At 38.6% G+C, this 27,961-nt stretch overlaps 1 protein-coding gene across 12 annotated transcripts in view; it reads left to right on the top strand.

The window, feature by feature from the left end:
- Positions 1-27,961, top strand: part of LOC147015065 (mitochondrial coenzyme A transporter SLC25A42-like) — a 72,592-nt gene that overhangs the window by 24,421 nt on the left and 20,210 nt on the right. For 11 of the 12 annotated variants that reach the window (XM_085849449.1, XM_085849452.1, XM_085849448.1 and 8 more), the window contains 4 exons: positions 5,415-5,546; positions 5,888-5,999; positions 6,506-6,531; positions 11,829-11,995. In XM_085849449.1, coding sequence (XP_085705575.1) covers positions 5,415-5,546; positions 5,888-5,999; positions 6,506-6,531; positions 11,829-11,995 — 437 coding nt within the window. Of the gene's footprint in view, positions 1-41; positions 4,325-5,414; positions 5,547-5,887; positions 6,000-6,505; positions 6,532-11,828; positions 11,996-27,961 lie in introns of those variants that run through there. The other variant, XM_085849451.1, reaches the window with a different exon arrangement.

Raw genomic sequence — 27,961 nt, 5'->3', positions numbered from 1 at the left:
TCCACAACAAAGTGTCGCCTCCAACACAGAGGCTTCGGCCTGGTGACTCTGTCAAACAGACAAAGATTATATGGTCATCATCAGTTAAACCTCAAACGGAACCACCGATCCAGATTTCAGGCTTATTTGGCCTCATCAAGATGGTATACCGATAAATAGCTAACCAATGTTGACCACATTCATCGTTTGTACATCAGACGCACCTCCTGAAGAGATAGAAACAAATTTAGAATGAGGGTTAGATATACCATTCGTAACCCTATACCTTGGTGCAAACCTAAAAATAGGGTTGGTGAAGATTATGAAACTGTACAGTAATCATGTCACCTGACACTTCAATAAAAAATGTTGAAATGGTAAATAAATGTGATACAATTTATCCTTTATCCATAACCAAATATCAAGAAAACGTCGTCTTTTTATTTTTTATTTTTTGGAAGGCATCTGATCAGAATGATATATTCATTCTTGGTTGAGCATGATTCACTATTCTGGATCGAGATCGATAAAAACAACAAATATACAATTGTACAATTAACTTTATCAGTGTTGAGTGTGTGCCACAGGTTGGAGTTGACAAAGTTATTTTTTTTTACAATTTAATTACAACAATATAAAACACCAATCCTGCACTGGATCACTTGCCATGTTTTCAAGCAAAGCAGATTTTTACTTCTGATTTCTCCAACAATCCTGGAAGTTCCATTCCTGCTTATCAATCAGCACCTGTTAATATGCTATGTAAAAGGAGTCCTAGCTGTTTGCACATAAGCAGTGCTTAAGTGCAAACTGCCAAACTAAGGAGGTACTGTATTTTCTGAGCAAAGTGAAACATGGCCAAATGTCGCAGCTTTGTATTGAGACAGATTTGGCTCATCGTGGAGCTGCCACACGCAGATACACAGCCGAATACATGAGATGCAACACAGGACTGTTCGACGAGACAAACAGAACCACTGAGCTTGGGTACTCTGGGTACTTCCTGTGGTACTCTGGGTAGCAGCGACGTGACAACAATGGTGTTGCATTTCTCACTACACTCAGTGGGGCATTTCCTTAGAAGGAATTTCCTTCTCCCCATAACATGGATGGCAACCTATGGGGATTGTCTGTGCTCTTATCCTTTTAAATGCTGACGCCTAAGCAAAGAAGCAGCACATACCATTTTCTAAAGTCTTTGGTACGACTCGGCCGGGGTTTGAACCCTGACCTCCCAGACTTGGAGCGGACAATCTTATCATTACACCTCCGAGTCTGCTTGTAAACGACTTTATTCTCATAAGCGACTTCGTGAACCAAACAAACAACGTGGTAATATGTGAAATGCAGCAGTTAGAGAGTCATTAAAATGTTAGATTGACTCTTTTACAAGTACATTTGCCCCCCCCCCCCCCCATAAACGTTCCACCCACCTATTTCAAACAACCAAGATTAAGCTATCAAGTTAACTATATGATTCGGCATCTTTACCTCTGCCACCTAAGGTGAAGGAGGTTATATTTTCACCCCTTTCTGTCTGTTTGTCTGTGTGCAGGATATCTCAAAAAGTTGTCGACGAATCCGGATGAAATTTTGTGGACAGGTTAAGTGTGTGACAAGGATGAGCTGATTGGATTTATTTAATTTTCAAAGTGATTCTTCACCATTGAGAGATAGGGTTAAAAACGACATAATACTGTATAGCATGATATATCAAAAATGTATTGGGCCCGATATGTTCTCGTGGATCGGGCATTGCGTGGTGGAGCTGTGCGCTCTACCGAGTGCCCTTCGTGTTAAAAGAATGGCTTTATGCACTGACATGAATGGAACCTGTTGTGAACACATTCTTCAGTGTATGCTCTGAGATTTTTTTTCCTGTCAAACACTTCTCACAGAGATCTCAAAATACAAGCTAGAAATAAATTTGATAAGAATGGAGTTGCCTCAAGGAAAAGCCATTGGAGGATATTTTCTTTCACACAAGCCAACAAACATGCGGCGCACCTGACAAGTTTAAAGATAAAAATAAAAAACCCCAATTTAAAAATAAGCATGTCTCTGTATGTGTTCATACACCCTCCACTCTGCCCTAGCATTTTCTCCTCAACACCAAGTACGCCATGAATTGCTCACCTATGTTCCTAATTGTTTCACTGCACATGTATTTAATTCCTGCTGGAAAATGGAATGATCCACCCCCCCCCACCCACAAACCCCTCCATTTGACTCCACAAATGCAACCTTCCCACCTCAAATACACTGTTCATTGAAGGCCACAGAATTCACTTAAGTGGGAATTGAATGCGAATGTTGCCTTTTGCCATTTTCAGTCGATTTCCAAACAAAAGTGAACTTCATTCTTCTTACCACAGTGAACCATGTGGAACACTCATCAAAACACAATCTACTAACCACTTAAAGGGGAGCCCAAACGTTCAGACCACCTCGATGCTCATCTATCCCTTGATGCCCTACAATGTGGATATGATGTGTCTTCATCTGGTTTCTGAATTACAAAGTACAGTAGGTGATTTTGCGACTAAAGGTCAATCTTCTTCAGATTAGCCATGACATCACACACGGAAGGAGACCACCAGATCCAGACTGTGTACGTGTTACATCGCGGAACAATTTCACGAAAACGGCAAATAATTTTCCATTTTCCACAAATACGCCGAGTCAATGCATCCTTGGTGGTTGTAGTTATACAAACCGAGATGGTTGGTGAAGATCGTGCTACATCAATGGCCGAGAGATCCTAAGTTTGCCAGAAATTGGACGAGGTTTGTCCGAAATACACGAGTGTGAATCGGGCCTACAAATGTTCGCTTTTGTGCTCGGAGCATTTTACAGAGCACTGTTATGAAACAACGGAGATGGCTATATCATGTGGTTATCCACTACGATTGAGAGAATGCCATACCCACGATTTAGCGGAAGAAACAGCCGTCGCTCAAAACTGTAACACTAACTCTACCCAGCTACCAGCACATGTACACGGACAATTTAAGCGGTGAATCAAACACCTGTTGTCATTGCCCGGCAGTTACCACAAGAGCACCAGAAAATAATTATCTTTTATCCTCACTATAATTCACGGACCGGTGTTTGTGTGTTTGTTTGTCACGAGACTCCTCCTACAATTCTGGCTCAATGACATCCAGACTTGCTACAGAGGATCAGCATCACCCCAGTTAATGTATAGGTGTTTTTATCTTTGCCAGTGGTCTTGGGGGGGGGGGGATGCAAATTCTCTATGTAAATGTGTATCGTGTAGTACTGCCTCCAGGTGAGGGGGGTATTACAAGTCTCCACCATTTTCATAGCAGTATTCCTGTCCCCACATTTAACGGTGCTGTGAGGTGTTTTGAATTATAAGCAGTACGTATGTTTATCCTTCATGCATGTAACCCGGGTTATTTATTTTTCCGATACAGAGCTGTCAGTTGCCTATACACTACACTGCCCAAACAAAGGTATGCGTTAAACGAACGTGTTGCATTCTTGGAACAAGATCACCCATTGGGCAGGTACTCTGCTAGTCTAATACCGAGCAGGTACTCTGCTCGGTACTAATTTCTGCTCGTCCTTACTATAATTTTTACAAATCAAATCAACCACCATCTATTTATAGTGGAGAGAAAGTATGTATGTATCATCATCTACTCCTCCCAGAGGATTTGACTGAGTACGCTAAAAGTTTCAGGATCCTCCGCCTCCCCCTCCACAATCCCCACTAACCAGTACACCAACAATACACACCAGCACCCCACAACCCCTCTTCACGAAAGCACCACCCCCCCTCTCCACTGGGGCAGGACATTGACATCTCACAGACACGGCACGGACACAAATGGCATCCATGAAAAGTATAAAACGGGACAATCCCTTGACATACAAGGCACATGGTCAGCCTGCGACAGTGGGACAAAGCATTCGTTGCCCATTTTGTCCATGGTATCTGACTGTGCTTGGTGATGATGGGTATTTCTGCTCAATTAATACAAAATTTCTCACTTATTAACCCACAATTGAACGAAAAGCAAAACCTACCGAGCTGTAGTTAACATGCAACCAGCGCTTTGATCGATTTAACACCTCCATCTTTACTTCCGCCTTCTTCCTCTGAATTGCTCGCACAAGGCTCAAAATCATACGACTCTACAATTTCCCCCAAAAGCGTTTCCATTACTAATTTTGTCTCCAGTAGTTTCTTCAAAATCCCACTGATCAGTTTCAACATTCTGAGAACCTTCGGAGATGCTAATGATGGTGGAATCGGGATCGGAATCCGAGAACGATGTGCACCATTTCTCTTTGTAAAGCTGCTGTTTGAATCAAGGTGAGTTCAATGTGTGACATCACTTGTGAAATCAGAAATTGCCATTCTTGGCCTTTTTCGACACTTTGTCATTAACAAAAGAAATTCAAATTTTCTTTTTTTTTCCTTTCAAGTTAGGCCATGATTAATGATTCTCAATGGTTTTTTTGGGGCGGGGGGGGGGGGAATTGCCTTTGTGTTTCCCTTTAAGAATGTTTTATTCTTTCAACTGGAGATTGACGGGTATGCCAAAGTTAAGCTGATGCTTCTGGCAGTAATCCTTTAATGGAGCAAGGTGAAACAAAAGGCATTCCTTCGTCAACCTTCAATTGACGTGTCCATCAGATTTATTTGTAATTATTTAGAAGTACAGGTATTGGAAATTTACAAGCTTTTCTATGAGTCTCGGATACTATCGAGCAACAATATTTTTACAGTATGCTATTGCTAATTTTTATTTCGAGGAAGCTTTGAGAATAATTTTTCGCGATTGAAATGTTTCATAAATCTATTGCCAACTTGCTGCACGAGTACAAAGCCATTCTGATGTTTTTTGATGTCTTTTTATATGCATTGAATTTTTTTTTCTTCTTTTGGATGATCTATCACCACAACTTTACAATATCTGCAATTCACCCCAAGCCACCAAAAATATCTCTTCTTCAGGCCATACAAGTATGTGAAACCCCATGAGAAACTCCAATGTCATCAATTTCTTACCATGCATAACAGCATTTGATTCAGCAGGTCACGGGTGAAAAAGGGCTGGAGAAATCCAGACTTTTACACAACTCACAATATCAGAATATGGGAAAAACATAGCAAATGGCAGATGGGTGATGCTTTTGCTTCTATGTCACCTGTAATCTTGCAGGACCAAATAGTTTTCTTTTAAGCCTACATTATAATTCCAAAGTATGGCTGTGTGGCATTAAATAATGGAGAGAACGTTTGTGTATTTTGAACAAGGGAGGGGATGTAACGAATGTCGGACATGTTGTACGGATGTGAAAATTTGTATCAAAAATGCTTGGCCCCACATTGGCTTTTCTCAGGGAATTATTTTTTAAATGTTTTTTGTTGTTGCCCCACCCAACTTCTTGTTATTCAGGGACATTGGCTGTTGAAAAGTATCCTGAATGACGTTAGAGGTTTGATTGCTGTTGTTGTCCCTCTGGGGATGAAATCCAAGAATGCTGGGATGAGCAGTCGTCGGGAAGATGGAACTGCCCAGCCACAAGAGGTCTCGTTTGTATTTGTGAATACATTACAACAAGGGTGAATACATAACCTCCGTCCACCTTCGGTGGCCGAAGTAATAAATAAAGCAAACACTAAACTATGAACAGGGCAGATGTAAATTTTTAGTCCATACTTGGGTTTAACAATCACTTGTTACATAGGATGTAGCTCTGCATGATACTTCCCCATGCATCCCCAGTTTTCTTGAAAAATACTCATCATGCTCTGCGAATGAACCCCATTGTATGAGCTGAGGGTTTGACTACTCTGGGACATGCTGTGAATAATTTACCCATTCTCTTGCAAAATCTGAACTCAAAGGTACTCATCCTTGTGATGCAGATGAGGAATCGAATGCAAAATATTTTTACAACACTTGTGGCTGGAGCTATGGCTGGAGCTGCAGCTAAAACATGTGTGGCTCCACTGGACCGCACCAAGATTATGTTTCAAGGTGAGAACATGAGAAGAGCATCATTAAGATGTAGGTGAGGAGAAAATGGTAGCAGTGAGAAATTTTTCGATGGTCGAAATGTTTCTCAAGTTGCATCTCTTTCATAATCATAACTCAACAATGTTCTGTTGTTTTAAGTTGAAATATTACATACTACTTTATTTTGATCCACCATACAGCTAAATTTATTTTGGTGAAATTTCACAATGTTTAAAAGAAGGTCCCAGTTTGAGTCCGTTCTTCCACAATAACGATCAAGAATGCCAATAAGGAGCAGAAAGGAGATATTTGGTCCATTACTTGATTGTTACCCAATACAGGCACGGTTGAGGTCTCTTGCTCCCGTACACATATTTAACTTGATTAGTTTTCTTATTTGTCTTCATGAAATTAATTGGAATCAAATAATTCTTTCTTGTGATGTGTTTTTTTTTAATTTCCATTTTGAATGGAAACATTTCATTCATTTGTTTTCTTGTCTCTCCTCTTTTACTTTCTTTCGGCAGTTTCAACCAATCGCTTCTCTGCTAAGGTGAGACATAATTGTCTGAAAGCTGGTCCTTGCTGTGAAATATTTAGCATTTGTGAAATGCACTAAAATATCAAATATCACGGCGATTAGGTTCCTGGAAAATGCAGCGATATTTAAAACCGTGATCGTGGAAACCAAGGGCCAATGGGAAAGGGGGGGTTGGTTCCTGAGCTTCGAGAAAATGTAGAGGAAGGTGGGCGGCAGCCAGAAATAAACACATCACAATTGAAATAAACATGTAAAACGAATATTAAGTATATTAACATTTAAATAAATATGTAAACGAAATAAATACAGTGTAAATTAAGCAAAAACAGAAGACGTTTACCTTTAAAAAATTTTTACCAAACAGCGATGTGGGTGACTCGTGCTGTACTCTGCCAATAGAAACCACAAGACTTAGCTCAGGATTACGTTGATGCTGTTGGAGCGGAGAGCAGGGAAAGGGTGAGCATGGGAGCGGGGGAAGGGGGAGTGAGGAGGAGGACTTAACTCTGCGATCGGAAGAGCAGCATTAGCTTTCGAATAAGAGTTTTGAATGAGTTTCAAAAAAGAATTTGGAAATTGAAGGTTTAGGAACAAGGTTTGAAGGAAAATGAATGTTTCGGAATGAGGAAGAGAACAATGGGGGAGGTTCTACGTACAATCATTGATCCGGTAATGGCAGCCTACAGATGCCGCACTTTCATCTCGAGCCAACCGATCTAACAACTCGATCTTTTCACCCAATGTCATAACCTTTCTCTGCCTTTTAGCACAACTAACTTTGTCTATTGCTTTACTTTTGGATGCCATCAAAAGTGGTGCATGAGAAACAACACAAGGCTTGTAATGGGACATAATCATAATGCATAGGTGCAAATGATGACTCTTAGCTCAAAATCCGTGATTGGTCAAAATGAAATCCCATGATAACAAAATCGGAACACAATAGGTTGTCCACAATTGGTCTAAACCCGTGATATTAGAACCCGTGATATTTGAGGGTTTACTGTTCAAAAGAAAGAAGACTTAGTTCAAAGTAAAATAGAGCCTTTATCATTCAAAGTTTGGTTCTCTTCACTCAAATATGACTCTGCTTTTAGTAGATTTTTCATAACTTAAAGAATCCGTCCATCACTTTTTGAGATATACTGTTCACAGATAGACAAACAAACAAACAAGAAAGATGTAATGCAGAGTACGATACTTGTGAAATCCCAAAAACAAATTTGACCCTAAAAGTACAGTACTTGTTCATTGAATTCAGTGACCTGATACGCAAATACTCTTCAAATTCCAAGTCAATTGGATGAAAATTGAAGAATTTAGAAATCTCACTGAAGTTGTTGACCTTTTGTTCTATTTTGACCTTTTGGCTGATGTTGACCTCAAAAATAATTGGTGGTTAAATTCAATCACCTGATATGCAAAATCTTTTCAAATTTAAGCTCATTTGGATGAAAATTGAGGATTTTAGAAATTTGGCCTTCTTCATTGAGAGATGGCGCCAAAAACGATATCTCGCATGATATTTGAAAAAGTTGTGGGTGAGTTATGACAAAACTTGGTGGTGAGTTGTTTAGGTGATAAGAACATGCCGATTATATTTTGGTTCAGGTCCAAATTCAGATCCGGTTTTGGGATCCAAAACGTAAACTGTTCATCCTGGTGGAGTTATGCACTCTACCGAGTGCCGTTCTAGTTTTTGAAGTGCATTCACTGTGCATTTTGAGTCATAGAACCACCTTCCAGCATAATCAATTTCCCCTGTAAAACCGTACCTGCGTGCTGAAACTACTGTGCATCTCAGTTAAAAGTACACATCACATTGCACTGCAGAGCAGCCGCTCGGTTTCTTGAGAGCTTATCTGCGGTGGTCTTGCGTTGCTCTTTCAGGAGACGGAATCCATTACAATAGAACTAATATGCATTGCTTCTGTTAACCTGGTAAAGTGATCGATCAATTTTTGGTGCCATGTTGAAACATGTTTTTTTTTTATTTTTGTTTTTTTTTAGTTATAAATAACTTGCATATGATCACAACATATTCACTTGTTTGAGTTGTCCTTTGTTAAAAGTCAAAATCCTTGTCGATCACATCCTGGACAAACTTGTTTTCTGTGTTGTTTCTTGTTGGTTATTAAAGCTTCAGCATTTGGCATCTATACTACAAGAGGGTGTGTGCGTGTGCGTGTGTGTGTCGCCATTTTTCTCAGAGATAGCTAAATGGATCTTTGTCAAACTTTCAGAGCTTTGTTAGTGAGTGCCAGGGAGTGTCTTAGGCAAAAAACAAATTTCGAAAATTTTGAAACAAAAAGTTCGTTTTTTTTTTCGATATTGTTTTTATTATTATTATTTTTGAAATTGCTGTATAGTTGCTGAAACCTTTTTTGACAGTTACATTCAAGTACACATATGAATAAATAAATGCAAAACAATTACCAGACATTTAAATACAAATATACCTTTTCTGGAAGTGGTCCAAGTTGGCAGTAAATCATCATCTTCCTGAACGGCACCGTATTTATAGATTGGGGTCAAAGTTAACCCAGAAACATCACCAGCACATTCACGAGTCCGTTCAACGAATAACATCAATTTCTACTTCTCAGGTAACACTTTTACAATGCCTCTTCACCAATTATTTACAGGGTGTTTACAAAGTCCCGTTACCCCCTATGCAGAACCTGATAAATTAATATAATGAACACAAGAGGTATTAATATAAACAATGAATACACAACTTTTATTGCCATAAAAACCAAACTATTAACATCAACATGAACATACATACTGTATATAATGCCAATAGAAACTCCACACCCACTTTCAAAATTTTCACCTTTTGTTGCCTTGTAGCCTGGAATTAAATTGTATTAATAAATCACTCTTTCCACCTTTATTTATACACCATAACCCACAACTTCCAGGTGAAAAACAAATTCTACAAATTTCATAAAATTAATTAAAAATACAAAAGTAGAACATCTTGGTTGGATAAGTGTCCACCCCCCTTATATTAGCAATTGTAAATTAGCTCAGGTGTAACCAATCACCTTTAAAATCACACACCAAGTTAATTTGCCTCCACCTGTGTTAAATTGTAGTGATTCTGATTATTTCAGAATAAAATCAGCTGTTCCTGGAGGTTTCCTCCACTGGGTAGTGCATTTCAAAGTGAAGACTCAACTACAGGAGGCAATGAAAGATTCAACCACAGAAAGCAAGGAGCTTTCAAAGGACCTCTGGGAGAAAGTTGTTGAAAGACACAGATCAGGGGATGGGTATAAAAATATTTCAAAGGCCTTGAATGTCCCTTGGAGGACAGCCAAGACAATCATTAAGAAGTGGAAGGCATATGGTACCACCAAGACCCTGCCTAAATCAGGCTGTCCCTCCATACTGGATGATTAAATAGGCAACCAAGAGGCCAATGGTAACTTTTGAAAGAGCGACAGGCCTTTATGGCAAATACAGGTTACTGTGTGCATGTGACAACAATATCCCAAGCACTCCACAAGTCTGGCCTGTACAGTAGGGTGGCAATAAGGAAGCCATTACTCAAAAAAACCCTATCTTGCATCCCATTTGAGGTATTCAACCAACTACTCTGGAGATCCTGAAGCCATGTTGCAAAAGGTTTTATGGTCTGACGAAACCAAAATGGAACTTTTTGGCCCAAATGCAAAACATTATGTTTGGCACAAACCCAACACAGCAAATTACCCAAATAACACCATCCCTACTCTGAAGCATGGTGGTAGCAACATCAGGTTATGGGGATGTTTTTCATCAGCAGGGGGCTGGGCCCTTGTTGGAATCTAAGGGAAAATGGATGGAGCAAAATACAGAAAAATCCTACAGAAAAACCTGCTGCCCTCTGCAAGAAAGCTAAAATTGGGATGGAAGTTCACCTTTCAGCATGACAACGACCCGAAGCACACAGCCAAAGCTACACTGGAGTGGCTAATGAACAAAAAGATAAATGTCCTTGAATGGCCCAGTCAGATCTCCGACCTAAATCCAATCGAAAATCTGTGGCATGACTTGAAGATTGCTGTCTATCAATGCTCCCCATGCAACTTGACAGAGCTTGAACAGTTTTGTGCAGAAAAATGGGCAAATATTGCCCAATCAAGGTGTGCAAAGTTGATAGAGGACGATCCCAACAGACTAAGCTGTAATTGCTGTCAAAGGTGCTTTCATCAAGTATTAACTCAGGGGGGTGGACACTTATCCAACCAAGATATTCTAGATTTGTATTTTAAATTAATTTTCTGAAATTTGTTGAATTTGTTTTTCACTTGGAAGTTGTGGTTTATGATGTGTATATAAAAGTGGAAAAAGTCTGATTCAATGCAATTTAATTCCAGCCTACAAGGCAACAAAAGGTGAAAATTTTGAAAGGGGGTGTTGATTTAATGTAGGCACTGTCCATCTATGTATCTATCTAATATATACGTGAAACGTACCAGGGTAGATGATGAATGGGGGGGGGTGGGGTAACGGGATTTTGTGACCATCCTGTACAGCACAGTACATCTCTCTAAGTGTGAAATGATTTTACGATCTCTTGGTTTCGGGTCTTTTGGTCACTTGAAATTTGCAGTTCCACGGGGTTTCCGCAAATCTCATGGGATTGTGAGTTGGACAGGTGACCATGACGGGCCATTTTAAAATCTCTCGATAGTGCCTAAGCCTTTGTAGCTATGTGAAAGGTAATATTGAATGACCCCGGCCCCATTCCTTAGTGGGTGCAGGGAAGTGTTTTAGACCCCCACAAAAAATATACCGGTCAATGCCGGGTACCCCTGCTTGTATCTGATAAATCAATCATTTGTAGTTGTTTTGTTTGCTTATGAGGAAATTTTGTTTTAAATGTGTTCATAAGTGCTTTTAGCACAAGCTGTTTGAAACGAGGGTGTTCAATGGTTGTTGGCAATGCAACAAAAAGTGAATCAATGAGTTGGCTTGATACTGCGAGGCACAGAGATGTTTTGGCGAAACCGTCAGACATTGTTTTGCAAACAGCACTTGCAAGAAAATATCAACTTTTTTGCGTTGGAGACAAGATTGTTGTAACACTCAGTAGCTATGTTTGACTCAAGAACTATTTTTGATTTAAATTTGTTTTAAAATGATCTGTTGAGCTGTTTAAAAAATAATAATTAAATCAGAGATTGGTCTGAAATTAATCTATTCATTCCTAAGTAACAAGCTGGCTTGATGCTCTGGGCTGGAATGTTCCGATGACTGACATTTTATGACTTGTCTTGCATTCTTCATGTTACTAACGTGTGATTATCTTTTGGCAGGGTGCTTTTCGACTTCTGTGCCATATGTACCATACAGAGGGTCTCCTCAGCTTGTGGCGTGGAAACACAGCCACCATGGTACGAGTTGTACCATACGCTGCTATACAGTTCTGCGCTCATGAGCAGTATAAACGTCTGCTTGGAGCCTATTATGATATGCACGGCAGGTACGGGGATATTCGCACTCCCTTCCCTTATTCACCTCCCACCCACTTATCCTGTTCTGGGAAGCTGTGCTTCATACTGTCCCAATCAATTTTGCTTTATCCAGCTTTTTCAGTGGTAGAACAAACACTTGTACTGTGCCAAATCATGGGTTGATACATTTTATTGTGTACAGTAACCCCTTGATATTCGTGAGTTCTCTGGTCACAAGTTCAAACTATTTGCGAATTGGTAAATGTATACCGATTCCTCATTAATGACCCATTGACTTCCAATATTCATGAGTTTGTGAGCCCCCATCATAACCTTACCCCCGCATCGCCTTCCACCCACCCTACCACAAACACTGGGAACATGAGAGGTCCAGTCGGTGAGCAGATGTTGATACTGCACAGTACTGTATTTGATTTGTCTGCACAGCATGGGCCTGCCACTCCAGGCCCACCTTGTCCTTCCTTCTCACAGCAGTTCTTGAATTGAACTGCAAGCGCTTTTCTGCACCTCTCAACTCACTATCATGAACATGTGCTATGTTTTTGCTTGTTAATTGCCCTTACGCATCGTCTCCACACATAAGATGAGTGTGGAAGGTGAGTCTGCCGGAAAGAGGCAGAAGAAAGTGATGAGTTTGATTAAAAAAAAAAAGTGAATGTGTGAGACAGGCTGTCTGGGGGTGTGAGTGTGTCTGCAGTGGGCATGAATCTTCTCTCTGACTTCCCTTCCAACACCACTACCATTGTCATCACCTCATCATGTCATTATCAAACGTTAAAAAACAAAAACCACACTGTTCTGCATGCTGTAATTTATTTACTTTCATCATTGTTCTTAAACATTTACCATTTCCCCCATTTATTCAGTCTGACCTGGGAACCTAACCCCCTTACTCCGATGAAACTAAGATATCCATATTCACAAATTCTGTGTTCTCAAGTTTTTCCAGGAGCATAACCCTCGTGAATATGGAGGGCTGACTGTGTCTAATTTTATATTTTTTGTTTAATACACGCATGCTTAATTGTAGATGGATGATACAAACCTGCAGTTTCCTTTCTCCTTCAGCACAATTTCAGAGAATATGTGCCGTGTATAGACATTAGACAGACCTGTGTACAAATCTTTTCCTTTATTTCCCCAGTCATGAGATGAGGGCGTTGACATAGATTGTACAGAAGACATCGTCTGCAACACAGTTTCCCCCCCCCCCCATGAAAAGTTTTTATCTCCATGGTCTTACTTGTATTTAGATCCCAATATCGATGGTGTTGGATCTCCAGTGCACTCTGTCAGTTGCACTACCATGCCGGTAGTTCAGTATTACGGCCTGCCCGAGATCTGATTTGAGATGGTGTTTCCATCACAGTCTCGGCCTGCTTGCAGGGCGAAAGCCTGTTTTAAGCTAAATACAGTAATTCGTTTGGAAGTCTGTGTTCTGGCATATGATGAACATGCCAAAACGAGCAGTCTTGCAGACCAGACCATGGTTTCAATGTACAGCAGCCTTGCCTTACAAAGTATCTCGTTATTTGTTTGTGCCACCACATGATTCCCATGAGCCGTCTCAAGCATCTCTGATGCCAACTGCATTTCAAGCATACGGATGTGTGTACCTACTACGCCTCATTTTTCACCCCAATAGAGCAGATGGGGAGGAATCATGACTACCTTCTAGATAGCTATTTCTGTCATGACAGGAAGCTGCCTGAATGATATACCACCCTGAAACACAGTAAAGTTAAAGTTGCTTGATGCAGGTGAAATTCTTGTGCTTGTATTCATCAAGGAAGCCATCAGATTACTGTATACTGCCCAAGTAGTGAAATGCTTTGGCTTCCTTAGCAGTGTGTTTGCAATGTGCAATGTTTCTTTTTTTGTTTTTTTTGTATATATAGTTGAGGCTCATGGAAGAGTGGACATCTTCTGGCTATTATCAGAGAACCACTTCACCGCCATCGAGTCTGGCATTTCACTCAAGCCGACTGGCAGGGTCTCCAAGCAGCCATCAAACTTATAGACTGGTCTCCTATCGCTACTTTCTCCAACATCAACTCATCCTGGGAATCCTTTCAAAGACTTGCTCTCCCTCATGCAAAGATTTATTCCCTCTCGTCTTCAGTTGTCCTACCCTTCCTCCCGCACTTGGTTCACTGAAGCTTGTGGCGAGGCAGTTGTCCTGAAACAACTTGCCTTTGCCTCATGGAAAGCAAACCCAACTGAGAGTAATCTCAGTTCTTTCCATAAAGCTCGGAACAAGTGTGTATCTACCCTCAGGAGAGCCAGAAAACAACATCTTTCTCAGCTCAAGTCTGAACTTTCAAACCTCTCTCCCCTCCTCAAAATCATGGTGGCATCTAATCAAATCTGTTTCTGGTGTATGTTCCCCCTCCATCCCCTCCCTTACCTCAAATGGCCGCACTGCTGATAACGCGCGTGAAAAGGCTGAATGCCTAAACTCGGTGTTTGTAGCTAAATCTTGTGTACAAAACCCATCGCTTTCTCCACCCACCTTACCGAGTCGCACCCAACTGTCCCTGGGTTTTTCTCCTGACAAGGTGGAGAGCTTGCTGTCAAACCTCCACTCAGATTCTGCAACCGGTCCAGACGGCATCAGTCCACGTATGCGAAAAACCTGCTCTTCTGCTCTTGCTCACCCTCTCTATGTTCTATTCACCCTCTCATTTGCTCAAGGTCATCTGCCATCTGCTTGGAAATCCGCAAACATTACTGCCCTGCATAAAAAGGTGCAAAAACAGATCCCTGCAACTACAGACCAATCAGCCTTCTCCCAATCATCAGCAAGGTTATGGAATCCATCATAGCTTCAGACATTAAATCCTTCCTCTTTTCAAATGGCTTGATTTCTGATCATCAATTTGGTTTCAGACTCAGTCACTCCACCCTGAATATGCTGTTTCTGCTCTCCCAACAATGGATGGAGGTCCTCAATGCCAGACATGAAATCCGAGCCGTATTCCTGGACATATCACGTGCTTTTGACACGGTCTGGCACCCTGCCCTGCTCACCAAACTCTCTTCCAATGGTATCCAAAGCCATCTCCACTCATGACTCGCACACTTCCTCTCCTGTCGCAGTCAACGTGTGGCCCAAAATGGAGTTCTTTCATCCCCTATTCCTGTCCAGGCTGGAGTTCTTCAAAGTAGCGTTCTGGGCCCTGTTGTTTTTCTGGTTTTCATCAATGATCTCTCCGACTCTCTGGAAAATCCTCTATATCTCTTTGCTGGTGACTCCACCCTCTGTCGTACCACCGGTCATCCCTGAGACCGGCAAGCAGCAGCTTCTTCGCTCACTACAGATCTGGGTAAAATCACAAACTGGTCCAACACGTGGAACATGTCTTTCAATCCGGACAAATCTCACTCTCACTGTGTCTCTCTGAAAGGACCGTTTAGAACCCCCCCCCCCATCCACTTTCTCAACAATCCTCTGGAAGAAGTCCTTTGTTTCAAACTTCTGCATCTCACTATCTGCCATGACCTTTCCTGGGAAAGCCACATTTCAAACCTCGCCTCCAAAGCCAGTCGCCGACTGGGAATCCTCCGTCATGCAAAGTCCTTCCTCGGCCCACCTGAGCTCCTGACCACTTACAAAGCTTTCGTCCACATCCTGATGGAGTACTGCTCTCCCCTCTGGGCTGGTGCTCCTGCCTCCCACCTTTCTCGGCTTCACACTGTGGAAACCAAGGCATTTCGGGTCATTGGCATCTCCCACAATGAGGCTGAGTCTTTGGGCCTCTCACACTCTCGCCGCAGGCTGGTCGGAGGTCTTTCAGTCTTCTGCCATCTCCTCTCCAGTCTCGCCCCCCCCCGCCCTCTCTCTCTCTCTCTGTGATTTGTCCCCACCACATTTTCGCAGGGCGCCCAAGGTCCGCCAAAACCCCCTTCTGGTAAAACTACCAAAATCACAAATCACTGCTCACCTTCATTCTTTCGTTCCTCTATTTTCCCACCTTTGGAATAAACTCCCTCACTCTATGGGCTGTTTCACAATGAGGGTACCAAGTTTGTCTCACAACCACTGAAAATTCAAACTCAATATTTTTATATTTTTATTTCTCCAAATTCAACATTGTGAATTACAATACCTGAATCCAAATTTTTGGAGCATCTGAATGAATATTTCTTATTAAAAATAATACCTCAAGGATGTTAGGAGAGTATTTTTTAAACTACAACAGTCATTAATACAATTTAACTCTCACCATAAAATAACAACACTATCAAACTTCAGTGGTTTCCATATGTTCCACAAGTATTATTAGTTGGGTGAATACACTGATTCTGGCTCACTTTCCCCCATTTTAATGAATGGGGGATTCTCAGTGATTCATTTTTTTTTCCCCTAAAAAATAAACCCCCTTTTTATCCCAAGGTATATTTATTTGTCTCCCCTTTTAACCTAGGGGCACTTTTTTCAAATAACCAATGCAATAAGATAAAGATTTGTTCAAGTAGTAAAGTAGTAATGTGATTTGTTAAAGGTGATTCTAAAGAAATATCTGAAACATGTAAGCCCAGGGGCACTCTTTTTCAAATAACCAATGCATATTGTTTAGCTCACTCATTGAACCTATAAAGATTTGTTCATTCTCAAATTCCTTCAATAGTTTAATTTTCTTTGCACAATAATCCCCATCTAAAATATTTTAAAATAAAACATTTGAATCTTTATATTTTTTAAGATACCCCTTTTGTGCCATTACGAAATGATAAACTTCTCTTAATGCTCTTGTTTGACCACCTCCCGAGCCACATATCTTTTGAAATTATAGTAAATTGATTTTCCATTGTTCAATTGATAACCATCGAAGTTTTCAGTCCATTCAAGGATATTTTTTTTTCTTTACATCCTTTAACTTCCTAGTTTATAAATTGATTCGCTTATTTGTTTTATTTACCTTTGTTTTAGTTATTTTTTTCAATAAGACTTATTTGATATTTTTCACATTCATTATGTTTTCCATTTATATACCAAGACTGAGATTTTCTCCACTCTTTGGTTTGATTAATACTTGGTTTGACCATTTATGTATTGTGAAAAAAACGTGGCAGTAGCCATTAAAAACCCTAACCCATCTTCCCATCGTTAAAACACAATCCATTCTATACACTCTATCATACAATATCCATATGGAACACAATCTATTCCATTATCTAAAATAAATCTCTTATCATCAAAGGCTCCTAATGCCTTTTTATTTACTTCTTCACTATATATCTTGTGTTTATAACTTCTTATTGTATTCATTTTCTTCTATTCTTCTTTCTTATTCATCAAACAATTATAATAATTTCTAAAAGTTATTGATTTCTTTATAACATATTTCTTTATTCCCTTTAACCTCTTATCAATCTGATCACCATACTTGTAAGCATATGCCTTTGCTCTCAATCCAATAAACTCACTCGTTACTTTTCCACCCAACTCATCCTTAAACTTACCAATAACCTTTTCATTCTTTTTTGAAAATAACTCGCTCTTCTTACTAAAATGACTTGTATCATATACTCCAATATTTTTCTTCATATCTTCATAAACATCATCAGTTTTTATATCTAGGATAAAACTATCAGTGTCCATATACAACAATGAAACATTTTCACCATACTCTTTCTTTTAGCCATTATACAAATAATCATGCATCAATATCTTTGACAAATCAATAACTGCTGTTCCAGTATAAATTGGTTTATCCATTACAATACTTTCCTTTTCCATATGAATAGCAGAAAAGTTCTCTGAAAAAACCTCTTCTCTCTTAAAACTTGGTTTATTTATCAATCTAGAAGCTTCTTTCCAAGATGTTGCAAATCTAATGTTTTGCCTGTTTCTAACATTCTCCATTGTCTTTCCAAAGACAGCATTATTCATCAATTTATAGAATTCCTCTTCAAATTTTACTTTTGTATTTGTTCTCATATCTGTATTGAATTTAATATACTTTTTCATCCAAGGACTTTGTTTAAATTTTAAAACTGAATTTTAGCTACTCTCAATCCTTCTCTCAAAAACTGTTTCAAGCTTCTCTGATGCAAAACATATCCCTCTTTATCATAGAATGTTGTTAATAACTTTTCTGTTGATTTGCCTTTATTATTAAAACTTTTATGATAATCACTTAACCATTCTTTCTTTGGGGTTTCTTTCTCACATGCAAAAGGAAGGTCTTTATGCTTATTATGAAGATCACTCGGGTACCTCAAATCAACTTCAAAATAATAACCTTCTTCTTCCTCATTCAATTCCTCTTGAGAAGAAATAACAATATTCATCAAAGCCTTTTCATAATCCTTTTCTTCCACCCACTCTAATTTACCATAAGGCAGAGATTGAGACATTGCCCATCCATACAAATTATTAGCATCAAAATACATCAAATAATTACTATCTTTTTCACGATCATAATTTGGAAGATATTTATTATTTGCTTTAGCATATCTTTTTGAACATACTTCTGATATTCCACCTCTCTTAAGCCGCTGTCACACCTTGACGATTTGGCCAGTGTATGCCGATTTATGAAAAATTTATCTAAAACGCTGGCACACGTCGAATACGTTATGGGTACGTTTTGTATACGTTAAGAGCACACTGAAAAACACTGCCATACGTCATAGTACGCTGGCTTTAAACGTTGTACTTTTGGGTTGTCCTCAAAATTTTGCATGCTTGAAATTTTACAACGTATGCCGGCGTATGACTCACACGTTCCGCTACACTGGCCATAAGTTGTAGGCACGTTATGCGATCGTTGACACACGTCGACACACGTTACTTGTAAGTTACTCATAAGTCGAAACACGTCGTGCTAATGTTTAGCACACACGAAACTTATTTCTAGCCTCTAAGTAACGTTTTGTAAGCACGCTACACGAACGTTGTTCACACTTCGCAACACGTTACTTGAAAGTTCCTCATACGTCGAAACACGTCAAAGTAATGTTTAGGGTACCCGTGACTTATTTATAACCAATGAGTAATGTGCTTGGGAATTATTTGTAAAGCATGTCCTATGCACAAATACGTATGTAGATGTATTTGACGTCTTCAGGATGACCACAGAACTTACTGAACGAGTTTCTAACTTAAGGCCCGGTCACACCTTGACGTTTTAGCCAACGTATGCCGATTTTTGAATTTTTTTTCTAAAACGCTGGCACACGTTGAATACGTTATGGGTAAGTTTTGATATCATTGAGAGCACGCTGAAAAACACTGCCATACGTCGTTGTACGTTGGCTTTAAACGTTGTACTTTTTGGTTGTCCTCAATTTTTTTCATGCTTGAAATTTCACGATGTATGCCGGCGTGTGACTCACACGTTCCGCTACGCTGGCCACAAGTTGTATGCACGGTCTGCGATCGTTGACAGACGTCAACACATGCTACTTGTAAGTTAATCATAAGTTGAGACACGCCGAGGTAATGTTTAGCGTACCCGAAACTTATTTCTAACCTATGATTAACGTGTTGTTGGCACGTTACGCGATCGTTGCCACACATCGACAGACGTTACTTTTAAGTTACTCATAGGCTGAAAGACGTCGGTATAATGGATCGTCCTTGCGTCAGTGTCCACGGCCACGGCCAGGACACTTATTTGCAGCATTCTTCAAACTTTTCTTCGGCATGACGAGGATGTTCACACTTCGATGTCTAGCTTGGCTATGATTCCAATTGTCCATCGGCAGCGTCTATTTAAAATAGTCGAGTTTGAGCGTTTTAACACGTTCAGAAGAAGCGCTTCAAATTTCCAAACCCCAGCGTCAAAAAACAAAGGCGAGTGACAGCAATTTAAATCGTTCATTGTAAACAATGAAAATAGCTGAGTGGTACCGTTTAAAAGTCGTTGAATGTAAAAAAAAATCCAATTGTTGAGCGCAAGCGTCTACTTTCAATAGTGGAGATGCAGCCATTTAAATTGTTGACTTTATCATTTAAATCGTTAAATCGTTAAACGCAAGGACGATCCATCATAACCCACACCCTCCCCCTCACACTCACCTACTACTGCCAACATGAACAAACCACTACTAATACTAATACTAATACTGATACTGATACTGATACTGTTACTGCTGACATGGACATAGACTCAAAAAGGACTCGAAAACACTGTTGGGTTCCCCTTTTATTAACACCATTTTTATATACCAATTCCCAAAACCGCTGGGAACACATCTTTATATGGCAGTTGTAAGCTAGAAACACGTTAATTTTTTTTTTTTTTTGTCGACCGGAAGACGTCATTGGAATACGTCTACATACGTCGATGTGTGTTGGGACTACGTAAAGAATTGGTTCAAAGCACGTCAAACATAACTTAGAAATAAGTTTCGCGTAAAAAAGACATTACCGCGACGTGTTTCGACTTATGAGTAGCTTAGAAGTAGCCTTTGTGGACGTGTGTAAGCGTCCACATATCGTGTGTAAAACTTATCCCCATCGCATGCAGAACGTTTGTCATACGCCGAGTACGTCGTAAAATTTTGAACATGTTTAAAATTTCTTGACCTACTCTACTTACTACGACGTATGATAGCGTACTTTAGCGTTGTACTCACGTATACCAAACTTACTCATACCGTATTTGACGTGCCCCAACGTTTTAGACACATTTTTCTTAGGTCGGCATACGCTGGCAAGATCGCCAAGGTGTGACCGCGATGTTGACACTTCCATTTCTACGGCAGTTATGATTCGAATCGTTGTGCGTCAGCCTTTTAATAGGCTGCGTCACGACATCGTCGGCGATGCGTGCAACGCGCTATGCCTAAGTTAGACTATCGTTGGGCATCGGTTGTGTATGCCGACAACAGGTTCAGCATTCGTTGGTATAAGTTATCTATAACACAATGAAACGTTCTGTGTCCGTTACCAATGCGTTATACATAAGACCAAGTCGCTATGAATACGTCCGAATCTTTAAAAAAAAAACATCAAAAGTTCAACGTAAGCCAGCGTTTTAGGTACATTTTAATACGTTGCCATCGCTGGCTAAAACGTCAAGGTGTGACCGGGCCTTTACAGATACTGTATAATGGCGTATTGGCAGCCATTAGGGGAATTGGTATATAAAAAGGGGCTTCACAGGAGGAACCCGTCTTTTTTTAGACTTCGTGGTGAGTAGCTACATGTCCATGTCATTCTGAGAGATGGAGGATACGGCAAGGCTGAGATGACAATACCTACCTGTCCTCGAACATCAACATGACCTCATCGAGTTGACACTGCACCAGTTGCGTGCCAATAGAGCCGGGAGAAGAAGACTTGAACGGAGGAGAAGGAACTGGGTCAGACCATGGATCAGGAGGCGACACCATTATGGCATATATGACCAGCTCATGGTGGAGCTCCGGAACGAGGACCATGCATCCTTCATCAATTTCCCGCGAATGCCCCCAGCGATGTTCAACGAGCTGCTAGCCAGAGTGGGTCCAAGGATAACCAAGCAGTACACCTTCTACAGGGATCCGCTTGAGCCTGGCATGAGGCTGGCACTGAGCCTGCTGCTGTTGGTACCGTGACTGCAGTGCTGTGGAAGCGATTTAACTCGTTCAGTGAAAACTATTTCAATTGCCGAGCACCAGCGTCCAAAAACAGTAGGCGAGTGACAGCCATTTATTTAAATCGTTCAGTGTAAATCAGTGGTCCCCAACCTATTGATCCCACGGGCCGCATTCACTACTCCCAAGGATGTTGGGAGCCAGAAAAAAATTGATGCATTTTATTGATGCAAATTGATTTGATACCTCCCGGCGGTTAAGCGGCAGTGGCCGGCAGCGGAATTGTGTAAACCCCTTTAAAATTGCTACATGAAAATGTGTTTTGATTGGAAAGTCCTCGCGGGCCGCAGTATAGGCCTCCACGGGCCGCAGGTTGGGGACCAATGGTGTAAATCATTTCAACAGTCGAGTGGAAGCGATTTAACTCGTTCAATGGAAACGATTTCAATTGTCGAGCACCAACGTCCAAAAAGAATAGGCGAGTGACAGGCATTTATTAAAAGTGAAGTTGCAGCCGATGAATCGAAAAACCTCACGTAATCGTCGACGATACACTGCCACGCTATGCATACGTTAGACTATCGTTGGGCATAGGTTGTGGACGCCTAAAGCACGCTAATCAATTGTTGGTATAACGTATCTATCAGTTATCGAAGCGTTCTGTGTTCATTACTAGTACATTATGCATCTGTCCAAGTCGTTTTGAATACTTTAAGAACTGAAACAAAAAAATAGTTCATCGTGGGAATGAGAAAAAAAAATTAGCTGAAAAGAACATCGAACAATGGTGCAAAGTAGTCTCCTATTCGTGGACGCAACGAGGATCCATCATCACCCACACCCTCCCCATCACGCTCACCTACTACTACTGACATGAACCTACTACTACTACCAATACTACTACTACTACAACTGACACGCTCACCTAATACTACTACTACTGATACTACTGACATTGACATATACTCAATATGGAGTCTGGAACACTGACGGGTTCCTCTTGTGAAGCCCATTTGTATATACCAATTCCCCTAAACGCTGCCAATACGCCATTATACAGTAGATGTAAGTTAGAAACACGTTCAGTAAGTTCTGTGGTCGTCCGGAAGGCGTCAATCAAATTCGTCTACATACGACAATGTGCGTTTGAGATACGTTACACATAGGTTCAAAGCACGCTACTCATAGGTTCAAAGCACATTACTCACTGGTTAAAAATTAAATTTCGGGTTTGCTAAACATTACCTCGACGTGTTTCGACTTATGAGTAACTTACTAGTAACGTGTGTCCGACGTGTGTCAACGATCACGGAGCGTGCCGAGAACTTATGCCAGCGTATGCGGAACTTGTGAGCCATTCGTCGAGTACGTCATAAAATTTTCAGCATGCTTGAAATTTCACGACATACTGGACGTACCATGGAATATGACAGCGTACTTCCTTGTTTTTCAGCGTGCTCCTAACGTATATACAACTTTCCCATACCGTATTTGACGTGTGCCAGCGTTTTAGACACATTTTTCATATGTCGGCATACGCTGGCTAATTCGTCAAGTTGAGACTGCGATGTTGACACTTCCAATTTTTAGGCGGTTATGATTTAAATCGGCGTGCGGCAGGTTTTTAACAGAGAACGCCACGAGTTCATCGGCGATACGTGCAGCGCGCTATGCCTAAGTTAAACTATCATTGGGCATAGGTTGTGAACGCCGACAACAGGCTAAGCATTCATTGGTATAAGTTCTCTATAAGACAATGAAACGTTCTGTGCCTCTTACTAATATGTTATGCATACGACCAACACGTTATGAATATGACCAAAACTTTTTTAAAAAACCTCAAAACTTCAGCCTACGCCAACGTTTTACATACATTTTTATACGTTGCCATTGCTGGCTAAAACGTCAAGGTGTGACAGTGCCTTTAGACTTCTCAATCATCAAAAGCATATCTACATCACTGATTAAATCTATATCTTGTTTTGTCATTTTCAACATTGCACTCCAAGCTAAACCAGGAGCTGTGAAATAGTGGGCAGGATCTAATCCATAACAATTTTTATCATGACAGAGTGATCTAAAAGCTTCAAACACATCAGGTAACAATAAAACATCTGTTTTTAGATACAAATCATGATATTCTCCAAGGTTCTTTATCTGAAATATTTTCCAAATTTCTTGTGCGTGTTTATATTCCTTATCACTTATCTCTTCTTCATAAAGGTTATTATAGAAATTTTCTTTTGAAGGAAGTTGTGTTTCTTTAAATCTCATAAATGAATCCATATAATCATAAGGATAAATTCCCTAACATGGAAGCATTTTCTCTTTACTTTGAATTTCATTCCTTGTTTGAATTTCCTCTCGAGTTAGAATTTCCTCTTTAGTTAGAATTTCATTCATTGTTTGAATTTTCTTTAAAATTAGAATTTCATCTTCAGTTGGAATTTCTTCATTAATTTCCTCATTAATTAGAATTTCCTCTTTACTTTGAATTCTCTCTTTAATCTGAATTTCCTCTTTAGTTAGAATTTCCTCTTTTGGAAAGAATGAATTAAGATTTGGAAAAGACCCCGTGGAGCTTAGATTTGATGCTGGGTAGGCTGGTGGTGTTCCCATAAACCTGTAAGAATCTAGAAACCTAATACGAGTTAAAGGTTTTGTGAATATCATTTTTGTAAACGAAATATGCTTTTGACTTGTGTTTGTTATGGCAGAAATATTCCCTGGTGTTTTTGAAAGTTCATTCATCAATAGATGTGTATCATAGTTGGCACTGTTGTGAAGAAAGACTGGAATAAAAGAAGGAAATTTATAATTAAGATTATAACAGGAATGAGCGGGACCTCTATATTTACCAGTAAGATGACAATGATCCCTAACTTTAGACTCCTCAATTTCCTCCTCACAAATATGACAGATATTGTTCTTTCTAAATTCTAATTTCATCGGTTCATTTGTTTTTCATTAATTTAGTTAGTCTTGTACAATCCTTTTCTCATCGTTTTACAAACTCTTGTGAAGCTTTTTTTCCACTATAATGTTCAAGTTTATTATACTTTTCTCCAACAGATGATTTGATATAATAACAGAAACCACAAGGAATATGTTTTTGATATTTATTTGTAAATGATTCTTTTGGATTAGGAGAAGCAGTATTTATCTTTTTTAGGATACATTCAAAATCAGCGTATATCACAAATGGGTGCATGATAGATTTATTATAATCTTCAAAATAAATCTTTTCACCAGGTTTAGGTATTGTAATTACAGCTGATTTATGATTACTACAATATTTTGAATGTTGTTCGAATCGTTCTTTTGTATGAAATGAATTCAGACATCGCTTACAAGGATATATTTTGTTTGCTGTTCTGAATGCCTGAGAAGAGATTAATCTTGATAAATTATTGACGGATGTTTAATGTGAATTCTTTCCAACACTTAAATATAAAAGATCAATGTGTGTTTCTTCATTTTTATAGTTGTTTGAAATTTTTAATAAAAGAATTTTGTTTGTATCCGTTAATCCATATACATTAATAGAAAGATTATTCTTTTTCTCAAATTTAGGAATATCTGTTGGTGGCATTGGGAATTTAAAATCTTTAATGTCCAAGGTATTCTCATATTTCATATATTGTTGTGTTTGTATATTTCATATTTCATATATTGTTGCATATTCATATATTTCATATTTCATATATTGTTGCTTACAAGGATATATTTTGTTTGCTGTTCTGAATGCCTGAGAAGAGATTAATCTTGATAAATTATTGATGGATGTATAATGTGAATTCTTTCCAACACTTAAATATAAAAGATCAATGTGTGTTTCTTCATTTTTATAGTTGTTTGAAATTTTTAATATTTGAATTTTGTTTGTGTCCGTTAATCCATATACATTAATAGAAAGATTATTCTTTTTCTCAAATTTAGGAATATCTGTTAGTGGCATTGGGAATTTAAAATCTTTAATGTCCAAGGTATTCTCATATTTCATATATTGTTTTACTCTTTCTGAATTACAATTTTTTGGATGTAAGTGAGCAAGAACAGACCAGAGAAAACATTTATTATCATTGCTCTTAATATTAACAACTGCCTTCTTTAGTTTTATTTCTTTTGGTAATTCAATAAAAGAAGAAGCTTTAAGAGGGTTTGATTTTAGAATGTGTATATCTACAAAGATGATTTTTAAAAATGTTAAATCCACTTCCTACCACTGTATTATCAACATCCTCCTCTTGTCTTGATAGTTCTTCATAAACCCCACAATTCAAAAAATCTTGAAATGATGTTATAAAACGAAGATCTGTTCTCATATAAGGAGTTTGTTCTTCATCTTGTCTTTTCATATTCATTTTCACTCCCAAATAAAACTTAAAGTTTTCATTTCTTTTAATGTCTTTTTAATAACTTTTCAACATCAGGTTTCACTATTTCAATTGATTCAGCCATTGATGATGGACCAGGTTCTCCAAATTGAAAAATCCTTATTTTTATATGCCCTTTAAATGCCCCATCATTGTTTTCAATATAATAGTCTCCCTTTACTTTAAACTCATTTTTCTTGTGTTTTTGTGATTGAAGGTGTTTCTTATAACGACTCTTCAAAACATCCTTTGAGCAGATATCACAATGTTTTCTTTCCAACTCAAGAGGAGATATGATGAAATAGATTAAATGTGTGTTTGTTGGTTCGAAGGTGTTTTTTATAATGTTTATATTCGTGATTACAAACATCTCAGTATGTAGTATTCACCATATTTATATAATAAAACTTTGCTTAAACTAAAATTTTATTGTTGAAAATTTTGTTTAATTAATAGGTGAATCTGTGCTTAAAACCATTTTATCCTCCAACTTTTTTCACTTAATATATACAATGTTTCAAGACACAAAAGACAAGTTTCAATCAATCTCTTCATTTGTTAAAGATACTGAGAAATATGTCAAGGATGTAAAATTGAACAAAGATAAATATAACAATTATTGGATAAAAACAATTATGGTGGATAAGATGAGTTCTTCAATTTCCTTCAGTGGAAGGGCTTTTAGTATACCTGGAAGAACATAAATTAAAGTATCTCTAACAAAAGTTTCTCCTCTCCTTCTGGTAATATATTCAAAACTAGAAAAAGCAATGAAACAAGAAAAAGTATCAAAAAAGAAAAACCTTATGGATGAAGCTTCAGAAAGAAAAGATAAGACCATCTGTAATATGCAAGGAGAAATTTGTATTTTTTTTCAACAACCCTAAAGATGTAAATCCTGATGAAATAAAGGATGTTAATATATCAGGTGAAATGACATTTCGTTCAATAGTAGTTAAGGATCATTTTAAAATTACCTTTAATATAAAAAAATGTTGTAGTTGAATCTGGTAATGAAAAAAAGTATATAGATATCAATAGTAATGTTGTTTCTACTAATTAAATATGAGTCAATATTCAACTGAAGATTTTGAAGATTATGAGAGTGATTATGATTGTTTTATAGATGATTCTGAAGATGAACTTTAGTTTCAGTAAAGTTTTACTTAATAAATATGCTAGACTTGCCTGATTCTCCATATGACAAATTTGATAATTATCCTGCGTGTGATAGAGTGGGATTAAACACAGAGTCAAAAGCCTATCAACAATGTATATTCTGTGATTATCTTCTAATTAATGATAATAAAAAATATAAAAAGGAAAATAATTATTTTAGATTTACACCAAAAATGAATTACTTTACAAGTAATTTACAAAACCACTTTTAAAAACTTTCAAAAAAAAATTATAGATGTTTCCACAGTTCCCACAATAGAATATACTCCTAAAAAACTTCAAATGATAAAAGATTTCAGTCAAATGACGGAGGAAGAATTAGAGCATATAGGGGAATTAGAATATGATGATGAAGGATTATTTCAACAACTGGAAGAGATTAATCAACCCCCTGCTTATATTGTGAATGCTCTTCAAAACAATAAATATTTAGTGGAATCAAAAACCAAAGCAGGACTCATTCCAACAGAACAACCAGCAATATTTCATCTTGTTCAAGAAAAGGTATTGATATTTAATGATGAATTAAGGTTCTTGGGGTCTGCTCAACCCCCTGTTAAACTCACCCCCAGATTAATGTTTCTTCTCACAAAAGATGGAAGACAAGCTTCAACTGTGAGGAATGAATCAAAGTATTTTGATAAACCATTGGATCAGGAAAATAATGATGAAGGAGTATACAGTGGGGAGAACAAGTATTTGATACACTGCCGATTTTGCAGGTTTTCCCACTTACAAAGCACATAGAGGTCTGTAATTTTTATCAAAGGTACACTTCAACTGTGAAAGACGGAATCTAAAACAAAAATCCTGAAAATCACATTGTATGATTTTTAAATAATTAATTTGCATTTTATTGCATGAAATAAATATTTGATCACCTACCAA

The sequence above is a fragment of the Eptatretus burgeri genome, chromosome 12, assembly GCF_056783735.1.
Source record: "Eptatretus burgeri isolate ZD-2024b chromosome 12, Ebu_testis_v1, whole genome shotgun sequence".
Classification (NCBI taxonomy): Eukaryota; Metazoa; Chordata; class Myxini; order Myxiniformes; family Myxinidae; genus Eptatretus; species Eptatretus burgeri.
This window is presented reverse-complemented; position numbering and strand designations above follow the sequence as displayed.